The 25,592-nt window shown below is 47.5% G+C and overlaps 2 protein-coding genes across 7 annotated transcripts in view; one reads left to right on the top strand and one right to left on the bottom strand.

Moving 5' to 3' along the window:
• The window catches only part of LOC6735712 (zinc finger CCCH domain-containing protein 18), a 64,464-nt gene extending 41,046 nt beyond the window's left edge, over positions 1 to 23,418 (top strand). For 4 of the 6 annotated variants that reach the window (XM_016181367.3, XM_016181366.3, XM_039292450.2 and 1 more), the window contains 2 exons: positions 17,978 to 18,745; positions 18,902 to 21,203. In XM_016181367.3, the coding sequence (XP_016029086.1) occupies positions 17,978 to 18,745; positions 18,902 to 20,904 (2,771 nt within the window). In that variant the 3' untranslated portion in view covers positions 20,905 to 21,203. Of the gene's footprint in view, positions 1 to 3,695; positions 5,061 to 17,977; positions 18,746 to 18,901; positions 21,204 to 21,318 lie in introns of those variants that run through there. The other 2 variants (XM_016181369.3, XM_016181370.3) reach the window with 2 other exon arrangements.
• Positions 23,364 to 25,565, bottom strand: LOC6735711 (protein MTO1 homolog, mitochondrial). Its single transcript, XM_039292456.2, has one exon. The coding sequence runs from the start codon at positions 25,504 to 25,506 to the stop codon at positions 23,521 to 23,523; it is 1,986 nt and encodes a 661-aa protein (XP_039148390.1). The 5' UTR covers positions 25,507 to 25,565; the 3' UTR covers positions 23,364 to 23,520.
• Between the last annotated feature and the right edge of the window lie 27 nt (positions 25,566 to 25,592).

Here is a 25,592-nt window from a genome sequence, read left to right as displayed (position 1 = left end):
GCAGCGGTTTTCCCTCGAAGGCTCATTGTCGACGTTGTCCTCGGCCTTCTCTTAACCCCCTGTTGCCCATAATGCTCCTCTTGCGCCACCTCGTGCCCTCTTCCCACTGACGAACATCGTGTTTCCGCATCATTTTTAACGCCACTTTTGTGTAAGCTTTGCGTTTATTCTACTCTGCTTTCGAGTTTGCTATTTGTGTGTGTGTGTGAGCTTGACTTGTGTCTGTGTGCTGTGTGTGTGTGTGATCTTGCGATGGTGTTGGTGCATCCTCTGGTATCCGTGTCGGTATTTTTGTGGATTTGTTTTGTGTCTGAGGGTGTTTTTCTAAATGGCTTTTAAAATCTCATCGCCAGCGTTTTGTCCTCGACGATGGCAGAAGTGTCTCGAGGCTGCCCACAGGGATTGGAAAGAGAGTGGTGGAGTTCAGGGAGTGCAAAAGGGCTCATGCGGTTCCCCCTTCTCCAAAAAGGGCGGTGGATGGTTACGATGCTATGGAGGTGGGTGGTTTTGGTCGAGTTTTGTGTGGCTGGCAGTCTATTGTGTTATTGGTTTTGGCGATGACTTTGCTTTGCTTTGGCGTTCCTGATTGTTGCTTCCCGTTCCCTGTCCTCCGTTTCCGTTTCCCTGCATTACTTATCGTCCTTTTTGGAATGTGTTCGCCACTAGAGATTTGAACTGTAATTGGTTTTGAACAAGTTCCCATATTTTTTGGACAGTTTGTATAAAGTTTGATGGGCGGTATGGAGCTAGAGTAAATGGAAAATCAATAATTATGAAAAATATGCAAAAATCAAACATTTGTTTTAAAATTGCATGGTCACACTGCTTTGTATCCCGATATGGTCACACTTCATCACAAGAAAACTTCTAGAATTCCTCTCTGTACCTAATTTGCTAACACACAAAGTCCTTTAATGGCTACTCCTGCCTAGCGTAACCACTTAATTCACTGAGATCGAATGCATCCAATGCATCCCAGTCATCGAACGTTTATCGTCCCTACCATAGTATAACCCCAACAACCTGCCAAAGCCCCGTCACCCACCCGCAAAGAACCGGCAATATCCTGGTCATACTCATCCGATTTGGCCTGCTTCACACTGAACAAGGCAATAATTTCTGCTCCTAAGCCCTATTAACCATTGCTAACCGAATGGTGCAAGCAGCCAACTGAAAAGGGGGCGGGTTGTGGTCGTCGGAAAATGGGAAAAGTGGGAGTGTGGGAGGCGTGGCAGGATTGCGTTGACTGAGCGAGCAATTGAATAAGCGGCAGAGGCGCACAAAGAATTCGAGGACGGGCGAAGGGGTGCAGGGCGACGGCCCAAAGGCAGGACCCAGAAGCCAGGACACCGAGTCCCCGGACCATTCTATCCAATTTTCGTCGGCCCAATGATGATGGCAATGGGCGACTAGCAACTGGCAACTGCCGGCAAAGGCCGTGCAAATCCGGAACGAACGAACATATTGACAAATTATCCTTTTTACACGCATCGCCTGCTGAGTTGGCCTCTCTCCTCGTCGCCTCACTGCACCGCCTATTCGACTGCCTGCCATACATAGGAGTGCACAGCTGCGGGCAACTTAATAGCAGCTAATTTGTGCAGCTTATCCTTTCAGTCCGTTTATGTTAGCTTAGACATGAAATGATTAGGAATTTAAACTACTGTGAATTTAACACTACTGTTTTTTTCTAATAAAAAACAGTGTGTGAAGGTCATTTTTGGACAGGCACATATTTTACTACAACTCAGTTTGGGTATATCCTGCTGCCCTCTGCTGTACACACATATATAAGGCATTGTTAAATGTGCCAATGTGCTCACACAGTTGTTCCGCTGTCGATGATGCCGCCTGCTGCGCTGCCGCCGTCACAGCGACGTCGTTATCGTAATCGTTGCTCCGTGTGCAAGTGTGTGTGCACACAAACAGAGCCTGAAATAACAACAACAGCAGCAAAAAGGAGTCAGAACGAAGAAGCATCGGCAGCGGGACGAAGAAGGAATGAGGAGGGGAACCAGAAGCAGCGCATGAGAATGAAGCTGCATACCAGCCAAATGCTCATCCGAGGATATCATGAAGGCTGCCTTTGTTCCGGCACTCAAACTCACACACACGTCGGTGAGAGTCCTTTTTTATGTACCCGAATCCTTGGCACCTCTTTGTTGTTTGAGGTTAGGTAATGCTTTTCTGAATAGGGGATCGCAGATCGCATCCTTTTTCCACCCCTGAGGCTCAATTTATGCTCAATTTATTTGCAATCAATTTGGGTTCGAGGATTACTGGTTGGCAACCCGCTCAAAACGATCTTCAGACCCGGAGTTTTGAAAAGGATCGCCTAATTGAGCATGACATATACATGTTCACGGTTGAACAAAGAGTAACATTATCAATTGATGTTTGTTGCGTAGTATTTTGCAGCTTTGTATTTTGTTATTCAGACTTAAATAATGCGAAATATGATCAGTTTGTATATTTAGTAGTATAGTATAGACAGAACTAAATAGCATAATGTATTTTAATCCACCCACTGAGTCGATTAACACACGCCGTGCAATCAAAACACAATCTTTTAGCTGGCTCAAACCATTCCGGCCACCACCACTTTTGCACCACCAATTAGACGCCCCGCCGCTCTGTGGCTTTGCACTTTACAACCCACATTCGACTTTTATGCGGAGACGTGTTTGTTTGTGTTTTGCAATAATTAACTCAACTTAAGCTCTCAACGCCGCCGCCCCAAAAGGTAGGCAACAATATTTCTACAGCACCCACCCACCCACTTGGCGCCGACTTGGAATAACTGGACCCGAATCGGGATGCTTCTGTTGGCCAGCGACTGCGCTGCTGCAGTTCTGCCAAGGTGTTGAACACACGAACCGCAGGTTTTGTTTACAGCACTCACTTGTTGTAGCTGTTGTTGCTGTTGTTTTTGGTGTTGCTGCAACAAAGGAGCTAACAACAAAAACAACCAGGGACAAACCTCAACGATGTGCCTCTGTTGTTGCTTTTGTTTCGCAGTTTTGTTGTTGTTGCGGTGGCCACCATTTTGCGTCTTCACCGGTTCTCTCTTCTGCTTTCTCGTGCTCTCTCTCCGCCGTCGTTGCCCCCCAAAAATTGCAGCAAGCACACATCAACATACATATCCACCCCAAAAAAGTGCAGCAGAATGAGCGGGAGTGTGCAGTTCAGCAGTTCAGAGTGCACACGAATCGAAATTGCTCCACACAACAACAGCAACAACAACTGCTGCGTATGCAGTCTACGTACTTTCTCCGGCTCTCTGCCTCTCCTCTCATGCTCCCGCTCTTTCTCTTACTCTCTCCGCCACTCGCTCACTCACACGCCGACGCCGTCGCTGAGTTCCGCTCACTCACCATTTCTAAGCAGCGGGCGTGCACTGTAGAAAAAGGTGGTGTGCGTCTAGGATTGTGGCAAAGTTATTATGAGCTTTCAAGAAAATGTTCTGATGTTCAAAAAGCTTGTTTTTGTCTGTAATAAGGTCATACATAAAACAATTTCTTATGTCAACTCCAGTCTCTGTAGTAACTTCGAAACAAAGTAGTTATTTGCTTAATTTATCATCTTAAGTAACAACAAGTACATGAACTTGTGGAAGGCCAACAAAAAAAAATCGTATTTTTCCCCAGTGTACGCTCTCTCGCTGTTCTGGCTAGAGAGCGGGCAGAGAGTATGAGTGTGAGTGCGGTGGTGCTCGAGTGTTTGAGTGTGCGGCGGACGTCTTACCCATTTTGGAGTCGAGCGGCCGTCCGCCGTTTAGTCCTTTCGCAAACGTCGCCAGTGGCGTGTCTTCGGCTTTTGGTTTCTCGGCTTGCTGGCCAACGCTCTCTCTCCTGGCCAATTCGCACATTTTTTGGATTGCGCGATTAGCGGTTGCCAATTAAGGCGCGTGGTGCTCGAGTCTCGTGCTTGCGATTGTGAATGTGATTTTCGGTGCGTTACTGAGGGAGTGCTTGTGTGGGTGTCTCACCGTTTCAGTGTTGCGTGTGTTTGAGTGCGGAGGCGGCCGAGCGAATTGAATTACAATTACAGTTGTGATTACGATTACGAGATTGCAGTAATTATGGCCGCCACTTGAGGCGTGAGAATCGTGTGGGCGCCCGCAGAATTCGGCTGTCTAAAAGCCCTCGCCCTCGTCCATTTGCATTTCTTGGTGGCACAAGTGCAGCAGCAGAAGCAGCAGCTCCAGCAAGCGTTAACCCCTCTGAACCCGAAATAAAACGAAAAGCGGCAAAGTTTGAACCACCCCCCCATAAACCCCCCAAACAACCTCCAACCCCCACCCAACACACTTGGAAGGCAAAAGTTTTCGGCGTGGAATTTAAATTGGAAAAGTAAAATGAAAAGAAAAGCGCTCGAGTAAAAGTTAAACAAAGTGCAAAGTAAATATTAAATTAAGAAAGCGAATAAGAAATACCAAAAAAAATATATATAGCAAAGAAGAACAGGCGACGGCGAATTTTCGGTGCAGTGCAACAAAAGAAAAAGAAAATCCAGGAAGGAAGTGAAGTGGAGTGCAGCGAGCGGAAGAGAAAGGAGAAAGCAGCGAGGAGAACGCGTCGGCGGGTAGAGAAAACAACTTCCGCTTGCATCCTTCGTCTTGTGCCTCTTCTTCCTTTCATTAATGCCTTTCTCGCGAAAATCTGAACCTTTTGCACGCAGGTCGAGGCATCGTTTATAAAGTCCCCGCCCCCAGCTGCCTGTTTTATTATTCCGTTTCCTTGGATTAACTCAATTTGTTGTCCCGCGACGTAGTAAAAAAAAAGGGAAAAACATCGCAGGGGAACCAGAAAATAAAAGAAATCGAAGTACGAGTGGGGGAAAAAACAAAAGGATCCGAACTGAGATCCTGGAGCCAGGATTACGCGAACGCAAAGTGCAATCCAGTGCAGCCCAATACACACACTCTGCGGAAGAAAGAGAGCGCGTGAGTGTGCGAGAGAGACAGCCAGTGGCACCTTGCTCGGATTATAGCCCATAATAAATGATGGAATGGCTACCAAGAGGATTACCCAGCATCCATGCTCCGATACCGATTTGTGGTGAGTCCTTGGTAAAGTCCTTCCAAAAAGTATCCCTCCTTTATGGGATTTGGATCCAGTTACTCGCTGAGGATCGTTTTACAGTGGCTTAAGGCAAGGGGTTCTATACTAATATTCTATTCTAATATTGTGCATACGCGTATGAAAGAAGAAAACAGCTTGGTTAAACAGCTGGTTTTATAGGGAACCCCCTTCAATAACAATTTGTCAACACCTATTATTCGCGTGTTTATAACCCATTGGAATTTGAGGAAAACATGCAAGCCAAGAGCTTGAAAATGTTATGAATTTATGGCACTTGAAATACAAAATTGTAGGTTAGAAGAACACTATAAAAGAGCCGGAGTGGTACACTATTCAAAAAGAATAGAATACAATATTACGTTAAATCATTGAAATCTCATATAAATTATTTATATGTGGTTTTAAACAAATTAAACATTGACATGGTTGCCTTTTGAGTTTAATCTTTTAATTTTTTATAATGCCTTTGTGGTCGTAATTAGATCATAAAAAGTCCGCATTGCAACAAATAACTCTGCATGGCTATTAACTTAAACAGTTGTCAAGCTCATAAATTGAACTGCGCCCTTAAAACTCTCTCTAAAAAAACATAAACTTTTCACCCGTCGACCGTAATCCCCCGCCACCTTGAACACCAATAAAATTTCAATTTCAGCGCTAAAAGTGCTTTGGCATTAATTGTCTCTGATGTTTCGAGTAGTGCGTGTTTCCGAAAATATCTCAGCCCCCCATCATCTATGCCGACCAATATAGAATTCCATAAAAATAGTGAGAGATGAAGCGGGACGGCGGTTGCTCAACAACCAATAGGTTCGTTTAATTTTCATCTATTTATTTTGACATCGAGGCTCTAGGCCGGCAATTAAATGTCAACACGCACAGCAAAGTCGTTCCCCGGGGGAAAGATCTTTTCGGGGGATTACCGCTGCGGAGGAAATGGAAGTGGAAAATGGGAAATGAAAATGGGATCGCGTCACTTAGGAGCGGGAAAACAAACATAAACACGAAGCGATCGGAATTGATTAATTTGCTGACACGCACAGCTGATAGCTGATAGTTGATAGCTTATAGCTGATGGCTGTTGGTCGATGGTGGAAATGTCAGATCAAAGTTATTTGTTTTGGCTGCCACGGCAGCTGTTGCAGCTCCTCTGTTTGTTTTTCCAACGATCTTGGGTGTTGTTTTAGCGCTGCCGTGGGGAAATTATCACCTTGTAAATTGTCTTTCACGAACAGCAACAAATCCCACACACCGAGAATCGAGAACTCTCAACACGTTTTCCAAATCCGACGAGGTAGGAGGAAGGTGCAAGGAAAATGGGCTGTGGTGGAGGGGGGGAAATTCGAAGCATTCGACCAGTAAATATTCATGGAATTGCTCTCGCCTGCTTTTGCATGAATATTCATTTAATTATGGACTTAGCCTTAACAGAGTTAATTAAACTTTAAATAAGCCGCATTCATTTGATATTGCACAACTGCAGAGGCATTATTACGCCCCCCATGTTCATATTGCCGTGTCAAATACACAAATTTTGTAATTCATTTGTCCGTCAGTGTAAATAAGCCACATGAGAGATGCCAATGGCAAAACACAAAATTAATTTTGCAGTTATTTTTGTGCTATTTTTGTGGCAAATTGAATTAGAGGCGAACAAATAAACGTTGTCGAACGCATTATTAATTCCCAAAAATAATACACAATTGACTTGTTGGTCAAATGTCAGTCGTCGAAACGAATTGTTGGTCTGCTCTGTCCCTTATCGTCTGTCTGATTGCGTTCTGTTTCTGTGTTTTGTCTTGTCCGGGGCCAAAATCAATATTTGCCCAGCAACGGCAATAAACGCATTGAAAATCGCATTGAAATGATAATAATTTGTGTAAACAGTGGCCGGAACATGTGTGCTTTACTTTTGAAAAAGCATCTTCATCCCCCAACGAACCACCGAAGGAAATGTTTCGGTGAAGGCTATAAAATTAAAATAACAAACAAATGTTGGGGCACTATACAATTCTATTCTTCTGCTGTTGAGGAAATGTCGGCATTAGAGGAAAGGGCCCCCCAACTAAGTAGCGATTACAATAAACTCTTCGCACTTTGAGAATTACCCAAACACTCGAGCAATTTGTATCTGTATCTGTACAAGGCAGCCCGCAACCCGCACATAAAAGTATCTCTTGCTCACACGCACAGACATTCAATTAAAATGTCAGCCTGGCAGCTGTGCGTTTGAGTGTTGCAACATGGATTTTCGGGGGATTGGAAATTAATGTACAAACTCCGGCCAGAGAGGAGCAGCTAAATGACAAGGCAATCCTGCGAAGGAAAGACATTAACGAGCCACCTCGGGGAATTTTGAAGAGGGGATTCGAATGGGGGAATGGGAAATGGGTATCCGACCGGGTGAGTGAGTAAATTTGTATGCCAATTACTTAAGCAGCTCAGACAAGACAAGACATGAAGTGACCAGACGCACCCATAGGATCCTCCAGCTCCTGTTTTTGGGTTTCTCTTCCTCGCCCTCATCCTCGTGCCCGTGCTCGTCCTTGTCCTCGGGCAAAGGGGTCAGAGTCATTAACATGCTGTTGTCGTTTGGCAGCATTTAGGACGACATCTGCACCTTTTTCGGGCACAACCTCCTCTATAACTCCTGCCCTGCTCGGTGCCCCGGGCAGCTTGTGTGGCACTGGAGACACGGCAGGGCGACAGCTTTTGACACTAAAAAGCCAGCCGCAGAAGGACACGCCCACCACCATCAGGACGACCACAGGACGTGTTTGTGTTCAAGAAGCACACTTAACCACACACAGTCGCACACACACGCACTCGGTTTGGGACCAAAAAGAAAGGACATGCTGCACAAATTTTAATACGGGAAAAGTATTTGCCAAAAATCGTTTGTTTGCTTATGTAGATTTCCGTCTCACAGGCTCACAGTTTCTCTTTCTCTGTATGAAAGTTTTGTGGAAAAACTTTTCATTTTGTGGCCTGCAGCACGCCCCCATTGACCCGTAACCTCTTAACCCATGTCGGCCGCCCATCAGTGCGAGTTCGTTTCGCTTAACCTTTCTGCTACGCCCCGGGGTGGAAACGGCCACATTCATCCTGCCAAGAATATGTCGCCGCAAAGTTTTCCTCGCCTCACTTCACAATCTTCTTTGAAACTTTTCGGTTACTCTGGTGTTAAGGGAAGTTGCTGCCAAGGAGTTTTCAATAGTCTGCCATTATTTGCCTTCCTCTTGGTTAAAAGCAATCTAATCTAATTTGCGAGAAGTTTTCGAGTCCAGCAATTGGAGTTAGTGTTGCAGTATGCAAAGCCCTAATGATTTATAACACACACCAAATGTATAAACGATTTGTAAGTGAGCCGAAATTTACCAAAGTTTCATTTACCGTCTTTTTTTTTAAGAGATGTACATACATAATCCACATACACATACACATTGCTTTGCTCTCTGCTTAGAAAGCCAGGAATTAATTTCTGTTGACCACAACTCTAAACAACGAGATTTCCGCTTTGTCCCGTTTTGGCTAATCAGCTTTTCTTCTTATAATGCGATTTTCCAGCGCTGAGCTCAGCTGAGCTTGCACTTCATTTCGTCCTGCTCATCCTGCGGCTAAGTCCTGTCTAATGTGTTGAGCAGTAAAATACCGCTCGCTCACTGCTGACTGCTCAAACTCTTCTATAATTGAAGCTGTTTGCGGTCCTGCTGTGTTTGTCTGGGCCCAGAAAAATGGCAAGAGCTAAAGCGGACTCACTGCGGCTCAGTATGAATATTAAAACTTAATTTAAAATCCATGCCACACACAAAAAGGCTCCTCGGGCTATGGCGAATTCAAAAAACGGGGAAAAGCTGGCTGAAAGAAAGGGATAAAGCCAAGCCAAGGCGCACTTGCTGCAAGGCGTCGCCCGCTTCGCGCAACTGTACAAACAGCGGCGGAAATAATGAAGGAGCAAAGGAGCAGAAAGGAGCAAGGGGGCTTCTGTGGGCGGCATCCTGCAGGAGCAGCAGCTCCGGGGGCAGGGCACTGTGAAGAGCGAAAAACACATTTTTGCACTTTTATAGCGCAACATCTTTTGTGCACAGACATCCTTCGTCCTGCGTCCTTCGCCACCTCCCAAACCCCCACTCATCCTTGATCCGAACTCGCACATAAAGTCAGACGGGAGGGGTGAGGTATACAGGGGGACAGGGATCGGGGGGACTGTTCTGCGGGCATGCGGGCGTGGGGAGCGTGCCTTTAATAAACCCACTTTATTGTTTAGAGCCCAAATAAAATAATCCCCTTAAATGATGCCTTCGCATAATAGACGCCTTGCCAGCCATTCTGCCTGCTGATTATTTTACGGCTGCCTTCGGCCCCGCCCCCGACCCAGACGCCTCCTCTTCCGACGTCCTTGGCCATTCCAGCAGTGCTTCTGCTTTGTTGCCTCTCGGCACAGTGGGCAGTTAATCAAGTTTGGTAAATAAAAATACAAACAATCACTGAAGTAATTACAAACACTTTTCTCGACTAATTGCAAGCAATGGTTTTGGATTTATTAAAACATTTGCAGTGTAGAAGTGTAAGACAATAAAAAGAGAATGATTACAAAACAAGTGTGTAGCAAAAGTTTGAAACGAACAAACAAATAATTTTAACAAATTAAATTCTTATTCCAACATTATAATCCCATTCGAGCCATTCAATGGAATCTCTTGTATAGTCCCTGTCTTTCGGATTCCTATTTAGAAATTGTTATAATACGTTAACAATTGTTCTACCTGAGCCACTGTGCCGAAAACGGGGCTCCGAGGGCCAGATCCTGCGACTGAGCCGGAGCATTTGCGTTAGCGTCACTAATGATGATGATTTTGTGGTAAAACGTTGTGTTTGTGCTAATCGGGACAATATTATGCGGCAGTAAAAAGTAAATGACTCAAGACGGCGGACGGAGGATAAAGGAGGATAAGACCCGTAGCCCGTAGAAGAGTGAGGGCGAGGGATTGAGAGGCCAACGGGGGGTCAGACAGGCAGGAGGATGGGCGGTTCAGGGACAGCTGGCGGAGGCGAGGCCCCGGCAGCGCCTTTCCCTGGAACGATTGAGGATTGGACTTGGGATGGAAGGGAAGGAAAGTGCAGAAAAGGGACAGGAGACAGAAGCCGGGAGCAAGGAGCAACAAAGGCGGAGGACACAGCTAAGCCAAGAAAAGGCGGCCACAACATGGTTGCTCTATGGCAGCAACACAAAACACGCTGTGGAAAAAAGGGAAAATGCGAAATAAAAGGATCAACTGCGAGGGCAAGGGTGCAAAAGGGCGGGGCGTGCAAAATGCGGGGGGTTGGCCTGGCGTGGCCCATAAAGGACAAGAGCCCACAAAGGCAGCAAACGGACAACATCCCTTAGCCGAGAATCAGACTGAAACTCAGACGGAGACGGCGATGGAGACAGAGACGGAGACTGGAACTCAATCCCTAAATCCGTCCGCCATCCGTCTCGACTCGGCCAAAAGCTGACTGCTTGGCTGACTAATGCGAAAAATACGTAATTGCGCATAAATACGGGATTAACAAAGTGCTCGTCGTCAGTTGTCGCCTTTGCTGGTCTGAATGGGATTGCCCGGATTGTTTGGGCTGGAATGGGATGGCTTGGATTTTGGTGCGGGGCCTCCGGCTCTTGCAACCCCATTTTCATATCGCTTACGACCAAAATTAGGCATTTCAATGCATCACAAAAGAGACTGCTGCTGGGTTGGAATGGGATGGGTTGGGTTGGGATGAGGGGATGAGTGTGGCCGTGAAAAGGGAAACCAATTCAAGTCGTCGGAAATCCTGTGAAACAGTTGCCAGGACTTTGCGGAATTAGTTGCGGGACTTAATCAGAGTGAATTCCCTTTTATGATGATGATGCTGCTAATCCATCAGTTACGCTACCCAGATTCACCAGGGACAACTTAACTTGAACTGAACTACTTTTTCTGTCACATTTTTTGTGGCATGTTCTATGGGAAAGTACAGTGACTTTAATATTCATTTTTCACCTATTACTATAATAGTTATCTTAAATATAAACAGTAACATATTTAACTAATTATAGAGTTTAATCATATGCAAAACCAACCAACTAATATTTTTCCTCTATTTTGTTTCTTGCAGGTGAGTTATCCGAACAATTCAATTTGCAGTACGATTAGTTAGTTCGCATTGACCAAATGTCGTTTACTGTAAGTATTATCCGAGCCGCAGGCAGGCAAAGGACTAATTGGGGTCTGTACACGGCTAGCAGTTCGCCTGGCACTTGTGCCTTTGAGCCACGACGAGGCACTCGTAGGACACTCCCCTGAAAAGGACTCGCGGGTGAGGACGTGAGGTGGGCTCAACTCGAATGAGTTGACTCGGCACAAGAGGATGTGTGTATCACCCACACTCGCAGTCAAGTGTCTTTGCTCCGTCTCCTTTGAGGCATGTCCTTTCTGCAGACACGCACACACATGGACATATGTAGATGCATCCTTATTCATTTCCTGGCCCCTTTCTTGGCTGTGTCCTCGGCATATGGCTGCCATTTCTGCCACTTGAGCCGTCTGTCGCCCAGAACTTCGTCTCTTGCAGAGCGATTTGAGAGATTTAATTGGAAATGCTTTTCAAGGGATGTGTTTTAGCATCTATTTTTTTCTGTACTTCTCGAGAATCCTGGCGATTTCAGGCGAACGATAATCCCGCCCGAACTGGAGTAACTAAATGTGGGATCTATTGCACCTGCTGCGAGCGCCTCGATTTGCCTGCTGCCCGCCGAGTATGGATGGAATTTCATTTATGACCGCCTTGAATGCGTTCTGCACTTGGAATGCTATGGAGTTGTGCATTTCTTGCGCGCGTGCTGGGAATTTCCAGTGTGGAATTCCTTCATTCTGGCCATGCCTTCAGACATTGTTCTCCAGCTCCTGGCAACAGCAGACGCAGGCAGGACAATTTCTTGCATTGCCAAGGCGGGAATGGGATGAGGATGAGGATGTGGATGTGGAAGTGGAAGTGGCTCCTGCTGCTGGCATTCTCCTTTGTGTTCGTGATTCCCGGCACTTGTTTATGGTCCGCATAAGGGAGCTGAAGCCGGAGTGTGTGCTTTCGGGCCGGAATGTGACTGCGAACTATTTAAATTGTGTACGAATGCGAACCGAAAAGTTTGCAAACATTTTTCTTGCCCGGTGCAGGCTCCTGCATCCTGCGCCGTATCCGTATCCGGTTCCGGTGCCTCCGCCCCGGCCGTTTACCTCCGTGTCCTGGCATCCTGGCACTCAGCCATCCAGTGTCCTCCATCCTCCGGCGGCCAAAAGAACTGACTGTGCGTGCCGGAATGCTGTGAGGCGATATTTGCCGTCTTGTAGACAAAATTGCTGAAATGCTTTTGCTTTTCCAATTAATTAAAATGAGCTCTGTGTTGGGTACACAGCTAGAAAAGTGGGAAATGTGACACAAATTGAAGTTCATTTAGTTCCCCAGCATTAAGGAGGACTTTAAACGACAGCTTGTAATTGGTTTGTTTGATTTTAATGATTCATTCATTTTTTTTTAAGCTTGACTCGATAATTAGGGAGAACTTTAGAGTCCGAGCAACAGAGCAACAAATATAATTGGAATTGAAACGGCAGAAGTCTCCAGTTGCAAACCAGAGAGGTGGTTTATAATTATGTATGACCCGTCTGCCCATTTGGTAAATGAAATTCGATTCTTTAGGATTCCCGAAACCGTCAGCAGGATATATGGAGGATATTTGGACGTGTGTGCTCGGTGCTGTGCAAACAGGAACTGCAACTGCCCGATGATGCATGGAATTATTATGCATATTTATAGTTGCTTTGTTTGCTTAATAATATTGTTGGTTCAGTACACATCCCGCTCCCGTTCACCATCGATATCGAATTTTGGCCCAAATCATATTACATGCCCGCCTAGATAGGTAGTTTTCGTCGGTTTAATGGAGGCGTGACCGCAGCCATTCACAACGCTCTCCGATTTGGGATGGAGAAATTACTGGCTCCACGTCCGCATCCTGAAACTGAGCTCCTTTGCCTGTGTATCCATGGTGTCCAGGCTAGGCTTTTGTGGCTGCACCTCCACTGGGAAACTCCGACCGCAACAGACCAGCAATAATTAATGCATGAGCTGCTGCTACTGCTGCTGCTTCAGCTGCCAACTAACTAAACTCGCAGGCATCGGACTCCGCTGCCCCTCCATCCCTGAACCCTCCTCCAGCTTCCGGCCACTTCTACGGCTTGAGTGGGCGCCGAGGTCCGGAGCCCACCGCCCGCCCATCCGCTTTTCAGTGTGGCCCCGGGAAAAGGGCCGTGTCCCCTGGACGATGCGATGCTCGGGATTCAGGAGCTGTCGAGGAGCAACGGCAAATAATTGCATATGAAACCGCAGGAACAGTTGACGGCCTCCTTTGCTGCAGTGCGCCAGCAGGACGGTAGCCGCAGGACATGAACAGGACGCAGGATGCAGAACGCAGGATGGGGCGACTGAAATGGAATCAAACTTAATTTATAATTCATTTGTGCACCACACGTTGGGCTTCAAGCCGACGCTTCCTGAGCAAATTGAGAAAGTAAATTAAGCTCGAAGATTCCGATTTTCTAAGGGACCGGTGATTGTTGCCAGGATTTCAATATGGCCTGGGGTTAAAAGGTTAAGGCTCAACGATTTATACTGGGCAAACAAAAATCGACTTTAAGCTGAAATCGCACAGAAATAAGAAAGGCACAAATAGGTCAAAAGGTTCGTTTTTAAACTCTAGAAAATAATGGAGAGAAATATGTATCTTTAATAGGGTTTTCACCAATTTAGAGATATACCCATAGTATATTCTAGTAAAAGTTCCATTCCCAACCACCGTAGCATTCATTATCTATAACTTGGATCCCCGTTTGGCTCATTATACTTGCTTCTCACCCTCGTCCATCGAAAGCTCGACCAAACGGCGGAATAAAAGGCAAAGTGGGGGAGCCACAATTTTCGCATTTGATTTAATTGTGAATGTATTTATTAAATAAATTATTCATGGCCAGGGTGAGTGCACTTCGCCATGCGAATGTGCTGTGGCTGACCTAAACATGTCCTGGCCGCAGGAGCACCATCACTGGTGCACAGCAGGATGTGTGGGGGAATTTGGGCGGAGTGGCCGATGGTGGCGGATGAGGAGGAGGAGGAGGAGAAGGTCCTGTGTTCCGTTTGCCACTGTAATTAGTTGTGGTGGAATAATCGCATGCGACCGGCGACATTTCTCTGTGGCAAGGAATGTTCGGTGGTTTCGGCTACTCCACTCCACTCTTTGTGTGTGTGTCCATCGCACGGCGTGGAGCGGAATGAGGAAGTGGGGGTCAAAGGACAGCGAACTGGGGGCAGTGGGAAATGGCATAAATTCGGAATGAGCCCCTACGAATTTACCATAATAACGGGGGGTATGGGCAGGAATATGAGGATGGGGATGGGTAGCGCGACGAGGATGTGGATGGAAACATGTGTTTATGTGTACAATAATGGGCTGCGGGCGGGATAGGCAGGCAGCGTGGGCGGGGCGCCACTTGCGGTTGGGTGGTGCGGGCAGTTGGCGGTGCTTGCATTTTCGCCTTTCTCGGAATCGGTGACATTTTAATTTACCCAAGCGAGAAAACCAATTTTGCTGCAATGAACCGAACTGCGAAATGTGACAAATGCCACAGTAGCACAGCAACAAAAACAATGAGTATATAGAGTGTAGAGCATTGTTTCTGTGCATAATTTATTCAACATTTATTTATTGGCAGTTATGATTTGCATTATGTGGCTGTCAAGGGCTTTTCGGGGCAGCGACCAAACGGACGGACTCCTGCACTCTGAGGTTCATTTAATTGACTTTACAAAATTACATTTGCATCTGACCAAATTAACTGAAATGAATAAGCCTCCCAAACATTTCCTACCCCGCATCCAGATTGCAGCTAATAAATGAGTTATAAATCAATGGATGCGAGATTTGCAGTTGGAATCCTCGGGCGAGCAGATCGGAACTCGATTGTGTGTGGGAATGAACAGGACAGAAAGGTGGTTTTATAATAATAATTAGCTGTGGAGAATTGTCTGTTCACTGCAGGGTTTGGGGTTTTTAGGTCGATTTAAATTAGAAATCGTAGAATCCAGACAACCCCCATTGGGAATTCTTTATTTATTCATTGGTAAATTATTAACAAAATAAAGTTTCTATCCATTTTACAAAGTCTGCGTATTCCATTTTGCCACTGGCAGAGGCGTATCCCAAAAACCGGAGAGAGTTTAGGGGATAGTTACACTTTCAGTTCCGGCTGGCCGGCCATTCCCCATGCCTCGGATCGGATCCGGTTCCGCGTGACGGACCGTTGCACATTCCTGGGCGCTTTAAGAGGCACTATCATGGCGAAAAAAGCTCGCCATGGGATATATCCGCACTTCGGATGGAAAAGGGAGTCGAGTCTTGTGGTGCTCTCGTGTCAGTGCGCTGATTAAATTCGGCAAATAACGCTGATGCCTGCAAATCGCCGCTCAATGCGAATGCAGTATCTCCACATGACAGTGTGTGTGTGTGTGTGTGTCTGCGCGTCTGTATGTGTGAGTGTGTGGGTGCTTGCTGCAGGGTGTGGCATCTGAGTCAGGTTTGGAACTAAAACTGGGCTCTGGGGTTGGGATCTGGGACCATGTTGAAGTACACAAAACCCAGGCAAACAAACAGGCATTTCATGGCAAACAACACTGCGTCGCGATGAGGGGTGGAGGGGGAATCGAAAAGGGTAGAGGCCGAGGGACTCTACTCTAGTTTTCCCTACACTGCATACACTGCATACTCCGCTACATTTCCATACCACCCTACCAATATAACCCATCCGACCCATCACCATCTCCCATCTCCCCTGTTTTGGCTGAGCCCACAGGCTGAGTTGGGCAAACTGGCAAATACGGCCAGCCACGTCAACGTTGGCATCATCGTCATCGGCATCGAGGAGCTTTGTTTGGTTTGTCCGGGGGGTTGGGTTCCGGGTTTTAGGTATGGACGCTGATATGGGCATGGGAGATTCCAGCCTACCCGCCCACACCCTGCTCTGCTCCCAACTCATTCGCATTCGCAGTCGTCGGCATTTTATTGTTCTAGTCGTCGACATCGATGTTGGTACTGCAGTTTCGGGCATTATTTCGGTTTAGTTTGGTAAATACACATGCTGCAGCAGCAGCAGCAGCCAGCGCATGCACATGCACATTTTCACTCCCATTTCCATGTCCCGGCCAACTACATAGTTCCCCAGATCCCAGATCCCAGCTTCCACAACCCAACCTCCACTCACCCCATTTTCATAAACGACACAAAACGCTCTAAACCATGAGCTTATGCAGCAGACGTTATCATGATGTTCTACTGGGAAAAGCTGTTGATGGTGATGGTGGTGATGATGATGGTGGTGACGATGATGACGAAGCCAGTGATGCATCTGCATTCTTCGTTGCATTTTTCCTTCATTTAATAAAAGCTCTCGAAGAGGACTGCTGCCTGCCTGCCTGCCTGCCAGATTCCGCTCGGATGGAAAGCCAGTAAATAAATAAAACCCAAAGCAGAACTAAGGCTACCGAGGTGATAATATTTACCCAACCACAAAAGTTGTTCTCTATTTTTGTTGAATTGTTGATTTTCACAAAAATCCGAAATATGTGCAGCTCCAAGCTCTCGAAGCGAAACAGTATCCAGCATGTAGTTCACCACCACCACCACCTACACCCTACCGCCTACCGTCACCGTGTATCGCCCCTGGAAAAACCACTTCCAATGCGAGCTTCCATTTGAGACCGAGCAGCTTTAAGGTCCACAAAGGACCAGGCAGCCAGCGAAATGGTTTTCCAAATACATGCCGTGCCGGCCTCATAACATCGTTGTCCTCGATGTCGTTGCAAATTCCATTCGGCATTGAATGCGAGCGGAGATGGTGGTGCTGCAGGAGCAGCAGGAGCGGCAGAAGCAGCAGCAACAGCAGAAGCAGCAGGATGACTGGCCAGGAGTTCTCTCCTGGTTCGGCGACCTGAAAGGGGCGGTCTCGGGGGTGTGGCTGTCATATCTGAAAGCAATTTCGGAGCGGGCAACCCGAAAACGAGTAACAAGAATCGATAAATTCGTTGGGCGTGCAATTTGCGCCGTGCGGAGGAGCCTCAAAGGAAAAGTGGTGGGCACCGAAAGCAGGCGGACAGAGGTGGTGGTACTGCGTAGTCGGAATCGTACGCCCTCATCCCCACTTTCGATTCGCATGGCTGAGTGGACCATGTCCGAAATTCAAGTTTCGAGCCTTCGCCATTTGCATTCAACCAGCGTCAACCTGCTGGCGATGGAGTGACTGCTCTTGTTCTGGCTTCTGCTCCTCCTGATGGCCATTGGGATGGCGGTGGCACCCTTCGCCCGTCACCCAGCACACGTCACCCGGGATCCACCTTGTCGCCTACGTATGCAAATTGCCGCAAATGCAACGAGGCGTATGCGCAATTTTTGCCCGTCGCACAACTCGCGGACATCAATCAGATATTAGCAGAGGAAATTCGAACGAACTCAGTCTGCCCTCATCCCCTAGGAAACCTGGTTCTGTTTCGAATTACAGTGACAGAGGACCGTAAAATCGGATGCCTCGATTCCTACTGAGCTTATGCAGAGTGCATTTGGCAAAGAGCATTTCTTGAAACTCTTCTTTTTGCATCACATTCTTTTATTCCTGCGTATACCTTCAAGTTAAGAGCCTAACAGAGTTATCTCTCGATTTCGATTTATTCCTTAATCATATTGTTGTTAAATATCTTAGTTAATACTATAGAAATAGAATTTAAACAAATAATAAGTATTGTAAAATCTAATTAATCGTTTTCCTTTGCAGTGCCGCCAAAGGCTGGACAGAAGCGGCCAGCCACCAGCCCAGCACCGCACATTCCCGTGCCGCACCACCTGCAAACTCCTCCTGGCGGCGGCGCCGGCGGCTTGCCGGGATCTTCGGTGGCCAACAGCCCGATTCCATCGTCCGCCGGCGGCAACGCCCTGTTGAACCACGCCCTGCCCAGCAATCACATTGGCACCCCGTCGCCACAGCAGCAGCATCAGCACCAGCAACATCAACAGCAACAGCAGCAACACCAAGCTCAACAACAGGCACAACAGCAGGCGGTGGCGGCTGCAGTGCAGCAGCAACTGGCAGCCGGAGTGGGCTTGCCTCCAGGAGCTATTGGTGCCGCTTCGGCCAGTAGTCGAGGCTCCTTTGCCGCCGCCCTGCGAACGCTGGCCAAGCAAGCGGACATCAAAGAGGAGGATGTCGGTGGAGACAGGAGTGTGCCAACATCGGGAGCCGGAGGACCCCCGCCGTCTTCAAGTGGCCCAGGATCGCTGAATTCGGTGGCAGGCCGCGTGGGATCTGATCGACCTGGCGAGGATAGAGTGTCCAGTAACAAGAAGCGATCACCTCCGTCACCACAGCCGCCGGAGAAGATCGCCCGTCTGAGTCACACACCACAAACAGCATCGCTGCAACCGGAACTCTTAGCCAGGAGTGGTTTCCAGCCGTACAGATCGGACGAGCGATTGATGCATCCGGCAGGTGCCTTTCCGCTGGAGGCGTACTCCCACTTCGCCGGATTGCCGGGTATTCCGCCAGGTAAGCAAAATGATTTACGCTGATAATGGAATAGTAACATATATCACATTTAATGGTTTAGATTTGATATCTAAATTTAACATTAATGTATATGTTAAGATCCGATTCACGGCAATTATTTCACTGAATATTTTCTAATCACCATACTTATTTCAGCTTTTCTGAATCCCGCTGGTCTACCGTATACGGAGCAGCTCTACTTGGAGCATAGATACCAACTGTTTCGGGCCGCCGGCGCACATCCCTCTCATCCGCATGCGGCTGCCCTGTATCCCCAAATGGCCTCGCCGTACTCCCACCTCTACTCTATGATGCCGGGAGCAGCGTTGGGTATCTCGCCAGCGATGCACGACCGGATAAAGCTGGAGGAGGAGCACCGGGCGCGATTGGCGAGGGAGGAGGAACGCGAACGAGAGATTCAACGCGAAAAAGAGCGTGAGTTGCGGGAGCAGCGCGAAAAGGAGCAGCGGGAAAAGGAGCAAAGGGAAAAGGAGCAGCGTGAGCGGGAGCAACGTGAAAAGGAACAGCGCGAGAAGGAGGCACGGGAACGAAAGCTGCGGGACGAGGAGCGTGAGCGCGAACGGGAGCGACAGCAACTGTTGACTGCCTCGCACCATTACTCGAACCAGTTGTACTCCCCACTAAACCGAAATCTATTGGGTTCCATGATTCCACATCTGAATATGAGTTTACGAGGACCCCCAGGTGCACTTCATGGCCTTCCTGGAATGTCGCACTATCATGCAGCGGCGGCAAATGCCCAGCGGCAGAGTCCCCACGGAGCCATGGGTCTTAATCTTGGCATGGCTGGCCTCCCAGGCGTTCCCCCACTCGGTGGTCACGGGCCTAATCTGCAGCACCACCTGCAGCAGGCGGCCATGGGTTTGGCTCATCCGGGAGCCGCTGGCCTTACGCATCCTGGCTTCTCAGCCGCTGCCCTTGGACTCGGTGCGCATCCGCACAGTCTGAACCTCAGCCATCCGCATATGTCGCCCCATCATCCCGCCTCCCTGGCTCACCAATTGCCACCGCATACCTCTTCAGCCGGCGGAGGGGGGCTAAGCAACTCCATACCCGTCACAGCTAGCTCCAGTTTGTCTGCGTCCTCACCACACACCAGCCTAAACCTGACATCATCTGTAAAGCTAAGCGCGGATCAGGTACCCACATCGACGCCCAGCGGTGGTGTCGGCGGCAGTGGAATGCCTCCCACTACCTCTAGTTCCCACATTCCCAACATGGGCCACTATTACCACCACGGGCATTTGGCGGCCATGCATGCGGCTGCAGCGGCGGCAAGCGGAATGACTCCGACCGCTGCCCACCAACAGCAGCCCCTGTCGCTGCCCAGCTCACCCAAAATCACGCCACCGATCACTCCATCTTCCTCGGCCAACGGAGGCAGAGCGGGCGGCAGTCCACATGCCATGAGGCATCATATTGCGGCAGCGGTGGCTGCTGCAGCCCAACAATCGGCGATGATCGACAAGGCAGCCACGCCGGTGACCCATGAGCCCACCACCTTGGATTTGACCGGGTCAAATTCAAATTCGAGCAACCAGGCGCCATCTAACGCAAGCAGTGGCCAGCCTACAAATCACGAAGTGAATGGAGCCGAATCCAATGGAGCATCGCAGACAGAAAGCAAGGAGCACTTGGCAATCAAAGAAGATGGCCACAAAAGTTCTCCGCCGCCGGTGCCGCTTGAAAAGAAGCCAGCCACGCCGAATGCAGCTGCAGACAAACCCATCCATCCGGACAGCTCCCCGGAAAACTCTTCCCGGCGCAGTGCCAGTCCCCAATCGGACGCGAACAACTCGCTGCCTGCGGTCAGTGTTACCGCAGCAGCATCAGGTAAATGCAAAAAGGAGTCCCCAAAGATTCTAGACTCGGACACGACTGCCACAAGCAAGACAGACATAGATGAGGAGAAACAGCGGGCGAGGCTATCGGTATCGCCGACTCCGACTCCTCCAAAGATCATGGTCGCCTCACCCGACACAGTGTCTACCTCGGGCGGGGTGACCTCCACAACCAGTGGCACCACCCCGCCGCCGGTGGTCAGCAGCAGCACCAGCAGTGCCAGTAAAGCGCCGACCCTAACCAGCGACGAGGTGTCCACCAGTGCCGCCACGTCCGCTGCCGAGCCCACCAGATGATGAATGGTCCCCTGGCGGGAGTGGGTCGATTAGTAAAGCGTATGTTCGCTTAAATTTAAGTTTTGAAAGTCGCATCGGATCGGAACTAGTTAACATCTACCTTCAGTAACATTATACTAAGCGATAATTTAGTTCTTAGTCGAGCCTCTTAATTTATACAAGAAATTGTAATGTATTGCCAGCGCCGCTTAGATCCAATTCTAAACGTTATAATCCTTAGTTATTATTATTATTTCCTATTTAATGTGAAGAGTATACTTTTAGAAATGGCCTGAATAAATAATTTTTGTTTACAATTATTTGAGTTCCACTTATTATTTTCTTTGGTTTTATTGGTCTTACGATCCCTGAAAGGTAAACTCCCTAGTTCGGCTTAAACTACCAACTAAAGCACTCCAACTCCGTGTATTTCAGATGACAGCAAGCCACAGCTGGGCGGACTGGGTCGCAGCAACAGTGCGGAGGAGGCTACAGCCTTATGACACCAACTCTTCAGTAATTCCAATAACTAACTAATGAAAAGCTACAGCGACATTGGGATGTACTTGCTGTCGGAGCAAGCTCTTCACCAGCAGCGCAAGCGGATGCTGGACGAGTTCCTGAAGCTATAGGATTTTCCTGAGTTAACCAGGAACCATTGGCCAGAAAAAGGCATGAGGCCACTATAAATAATACAATGTAAATTCCACAACAGATATCAGATATTTGTTTTCTCTCGGTGTTACAATCTAATGTTTACCCAACCAGTTGAATACAATTCTACCACAATTAGAAATTTTGAATTGGTGTAAAAATCGTAACTGCATAAAATGTAAAATATTGTGACATATTCCAAGTGAAGTAATTACTCTCAAACGAACGTTAGCTGTAAGAGATTTAGGTACGTACTTGCATGGAACTCTGGATGTAGTTTTCGTGTGGCAATGTTCACGGCCCGAAAATATTAATGATAGTTGTAAAGTTAGACTAAATTCTGATAAGAAATTTATATATACACAACAGAAACAGAAATTATACAAACATACTGGGTAGCTATATTTTATTCTTAAATTGCTAATTGCTAATAATTGTGATTTGGAGAGTACGAATAAAACTGGAAAACGTATGAACAAGTAACTCGAATACAAAGTGGGGAAAACGGAACTGAAATTTAGATAACAAATCAAATCAAAAACCTAGGGAGATATTCTGGAATGGATTAGAAGTGAACAGCGAAAGGCCGAAATTATTTTTCGAAATTAAATAACTTTTGTATGCCACCCTTTGGCCCTTAAAACTCTTTATTTTATTTTTGTTATGTTAAATATTTTGTACGCAGAACTTAGAGTGCCGAAATCGGAAAACGCATTCGCCACAATCTTCAGAAACACAATTCCAAACACAAGCTAGCAAATGGAGACGTACTATTGAACAAGAGTACTATGTATCCGCACTATAATTGATGTTTATAGTAAGTAGTTAATACCCTAAAAACAAGCAAACTCTCAAAGATATAGACCTAGTTTTCATTCCCGATTCTAAACTTTGCCCCTCTATTATGCCTTCTAGTTTTCCTTTTTTGTGTTTGAGATTGCCTAACATTTGACGGTACGCAAAGTAACGGTTTACATATATTTTAATGCATAAATCTCGAGCAATCTGTGATATTATAAAAACAAAAAATGAAAAACCAAACCAAAACTCAAAAATCATTGCGTATGAGCCACAATTCGAGGCCCTGTACTGTAAGATTTAACTCGTTTTCGAAGCAGGACCCACCAGAAAGTTAGGAGTCCTTGCCGAATATGGACACCGATACGCTTCGACACTTTTGAACCATTTTCGCCATATGCAAGTCGACTTTTCCTTTTGACAAAACTATGTGTATGTACCAGTAAAACTGAAAATGAATATATTTTAATAACTAATCATAATAGATTCTTGAATGAAACACATAACTGAAATCGATTGGCGCGCATCTAGTAACGTAACCACAAATGCCATGCGATAGCAAATTAACTACTGCAAAATAGTTTCAAATACAACCTTAACAAAAGAAAACAACTCGATCGTAAATTAATTGTATTGTAACTCCCCCTCAATCTTCGTTGTGTGTGTAACAGAATACAAAGTGTAAAACATTAAACTGTAAGCTAATCGAAACAAAATCGAAACCAAAAACCAAATACAACAGCTACCGAAACAATAGCAATAGACATAAAGAGGAACGCTCCAGTCTGTCCGGAAACTGATCTTACAGCCGAATTCAGAATTTAACACACCTCAAAGTCCTGAGCTACCTATTCCCCATCGGATTAAGATCAAGAACTCGACAGTCGGACGCTCCTTTCTCGGATCTTCACACGACCACACCATATAGTTGGGTATATATCAACACAATCGCGCAGCAGAATAGATATGTACGGATGTTCAACCATGTGGCAAACGATATGCGAAACAAACATTTAAACAATATTGTGCAACTTTACATAAGGCATTTATGATTTTATGAAATAAACTCTACTTAAGGATGTACTTTGCAAGTTATTTTTTGGCTTGGGACTCTGCGATAGTCAAGTATAGGGAAGTTCAAATATTACATACATTTTTACAAACATTTTGTATTCATAATCGCACCTAGGCTTTTGCTACCTCCGCTTTTTTAACGTATTTAAGAATCCTTACAATTGTCGAAGGAGTCACTCCTTGTATTCTACTAGCCGCCGCAATTGTCTGTGGCTGGATGAGCGTCAGCTTCTGTCGCTCCTCGTTGGACAAGCTCAGGGACTTTGAGAAGTAATCAATGTCGGCGGGAATGGACAGGCGCTCCTCACGACGAACATCCTCCACATCTCGTTGCTGTTCATCGACAAAGAACGAGTACAGTGCCTCGATTTTCAGCCTTTCGGCCAGATTCCGATCGCCTTTCAGCCAGCTCAGTTCGTTGGGATGAAGCTGGATTAGCTTCTCGATAGTGATGTTATCCGCAGGAATTCCCAACATGTCGAAAGCCGTTTTTTCTACCGAAGCTTTGGCCTTAGGCAGATTGAGTGCTTGTCGCCAGTAGTGAGTGTGCTTCCGTAATCGCCGCAAGGAATCAGTGGCCGATTGCAGTCTCGCCTCGGTTTGCTGGAAGTGCTGGTAGCGATCTGAAGATACAAGTCCAAATTCGTAGCCCTTTTGGGTGAGACGCATGTCGGCATTGTCCGGACGTAGTGACAACCGAAACTCTGCACGACTAGTAAACATGCGGTAGGGTTCATTAGTGCCTAACGAAGTCAGGTCATCGATCAACACTCCTATGTAGCCCTCAGTTCGACTTATAGTTAGTTGCCTTCCATCGATGTGCTTGGTTTTTCCAGCTGCATTGGCTCCAGCTATGATGCCCTGTGCGGCTGCTTCTTCATAGCCCGTAGTTCCATTTATCTGGCCAGCAAAGAAGAGTCCTGGCACTCGTTTCGTCTCCAGTGTGGGATACAACTCACGGGGGTCTATGAAGTCGTACTCCACGCCATAACCGGGCTGGACAACTACCGCCTTTTCCAGACCTTGGATGGCATGGACCAGCTCCACTTGCTGATCGTGGGGCAGCGTGCAGGAGATTCCTTGGGGATACACTAAGTTACTGTCCAGACCTTCTGGCTCTAGCCACACCTGATGGACCTTCGCGCCGAACCTCAGTATCTTTGACTCAATCGAGGGGCAGTAGCGTGGGCCGGTAATCTCCTCGGTGACATGGCGATTTACATGAAGATTGTCGCGCACAATGTCGCTGACTTTTGGTGTGGTGTAGGTAAGGTAGCAGGGTAGTTGGTCCTTGGCGGGTAACCAAACGTCTTTGTTAAGAAAGGAGAAAGGCATAGGCGGATCATCACCGTCGTGCCTTTGGAGCTGTGAGAAATCCACACTGGCCTTGGCTATTCTAGGTGGAGTTCCAGTTTTCAGCCTCCCCATGCGAAAACCTAATCTGTCGATCGCCTCGCCCAGCGCTTTGGCTGGAGCGTCTCCAATTCGGCCGGCCGGTCGCACCTCGAGTCCGATGTTTATGTGTGCCCGCAGGAATGTGCCCGTGGTGAGCACCACGGATCGACTGCGCACCACTTCCCCGTTGGCCAACAGGACGCCGCAACAGCGGCGGGCTTGGGTATCCTGTTCATCCTCTATCAGCAGGTTGTCCACAGCGGCTGCTCGAATCTCCAGATTGGGGGTGCTGTGAAGTTCCTGCTGCACAGCCTTTTTGTACAGCTGGCGATCGATCTGCGCCCTGGGCCCCCAAACAGCTGGACCGCGCCGTCTATTGAGCACCTTGTAGTGTACTCCGGAAACATCGCAGCAGCGGGCACATACGCCATCCAGGGCATCCACCTCGCGCATCAGGTGACCCTTGCCAATGCCACCGAACGACGGGTTGCAGGACATCTCGCCAATAGTCTCCAGTTTGTGGGTTAGCAGCAGGGTGCGTGATCCCATGCGAGCAGCTGCCGCCGAGGCCTCTGTGCCGGCATGTCCGCCTCCAATGACCACCACGTCGTAGATCTCGGCACCGGCACTGTGGGCACTTCTCGATGGGGGCCTAATCCTTCTAGCCAGACCGTGCACCACGGCATTTCGTAGCTGCTGCATTTTCAAAATACCCCACAATAACAACAACTGGAGTTGCACAACACATGTTCTAGCGGTGTAATCGGTAGCCGATATATCGATAGGCT

This window comes from Drosophila simulans, chromosome 2R, assembly GCF_016746395.2.
Source record: "Drosophila simulans strain w501 chromosome 2R, Prin_Dsim_3.1, whole genome shotgun sequence".
NCBI classification, from domain to species: domain Eukaryota; kingdom Metazoa; phylum Arthropoda; class Insecta; order Diptera; family Drosophilidae; genus Drosophila; species Drosophila simulans.
The sequence above is the reverse complement of the archived record's forward strand: the minus strand, read 5'-3'. Positions and strand labels throughout refer to the sequence as shown.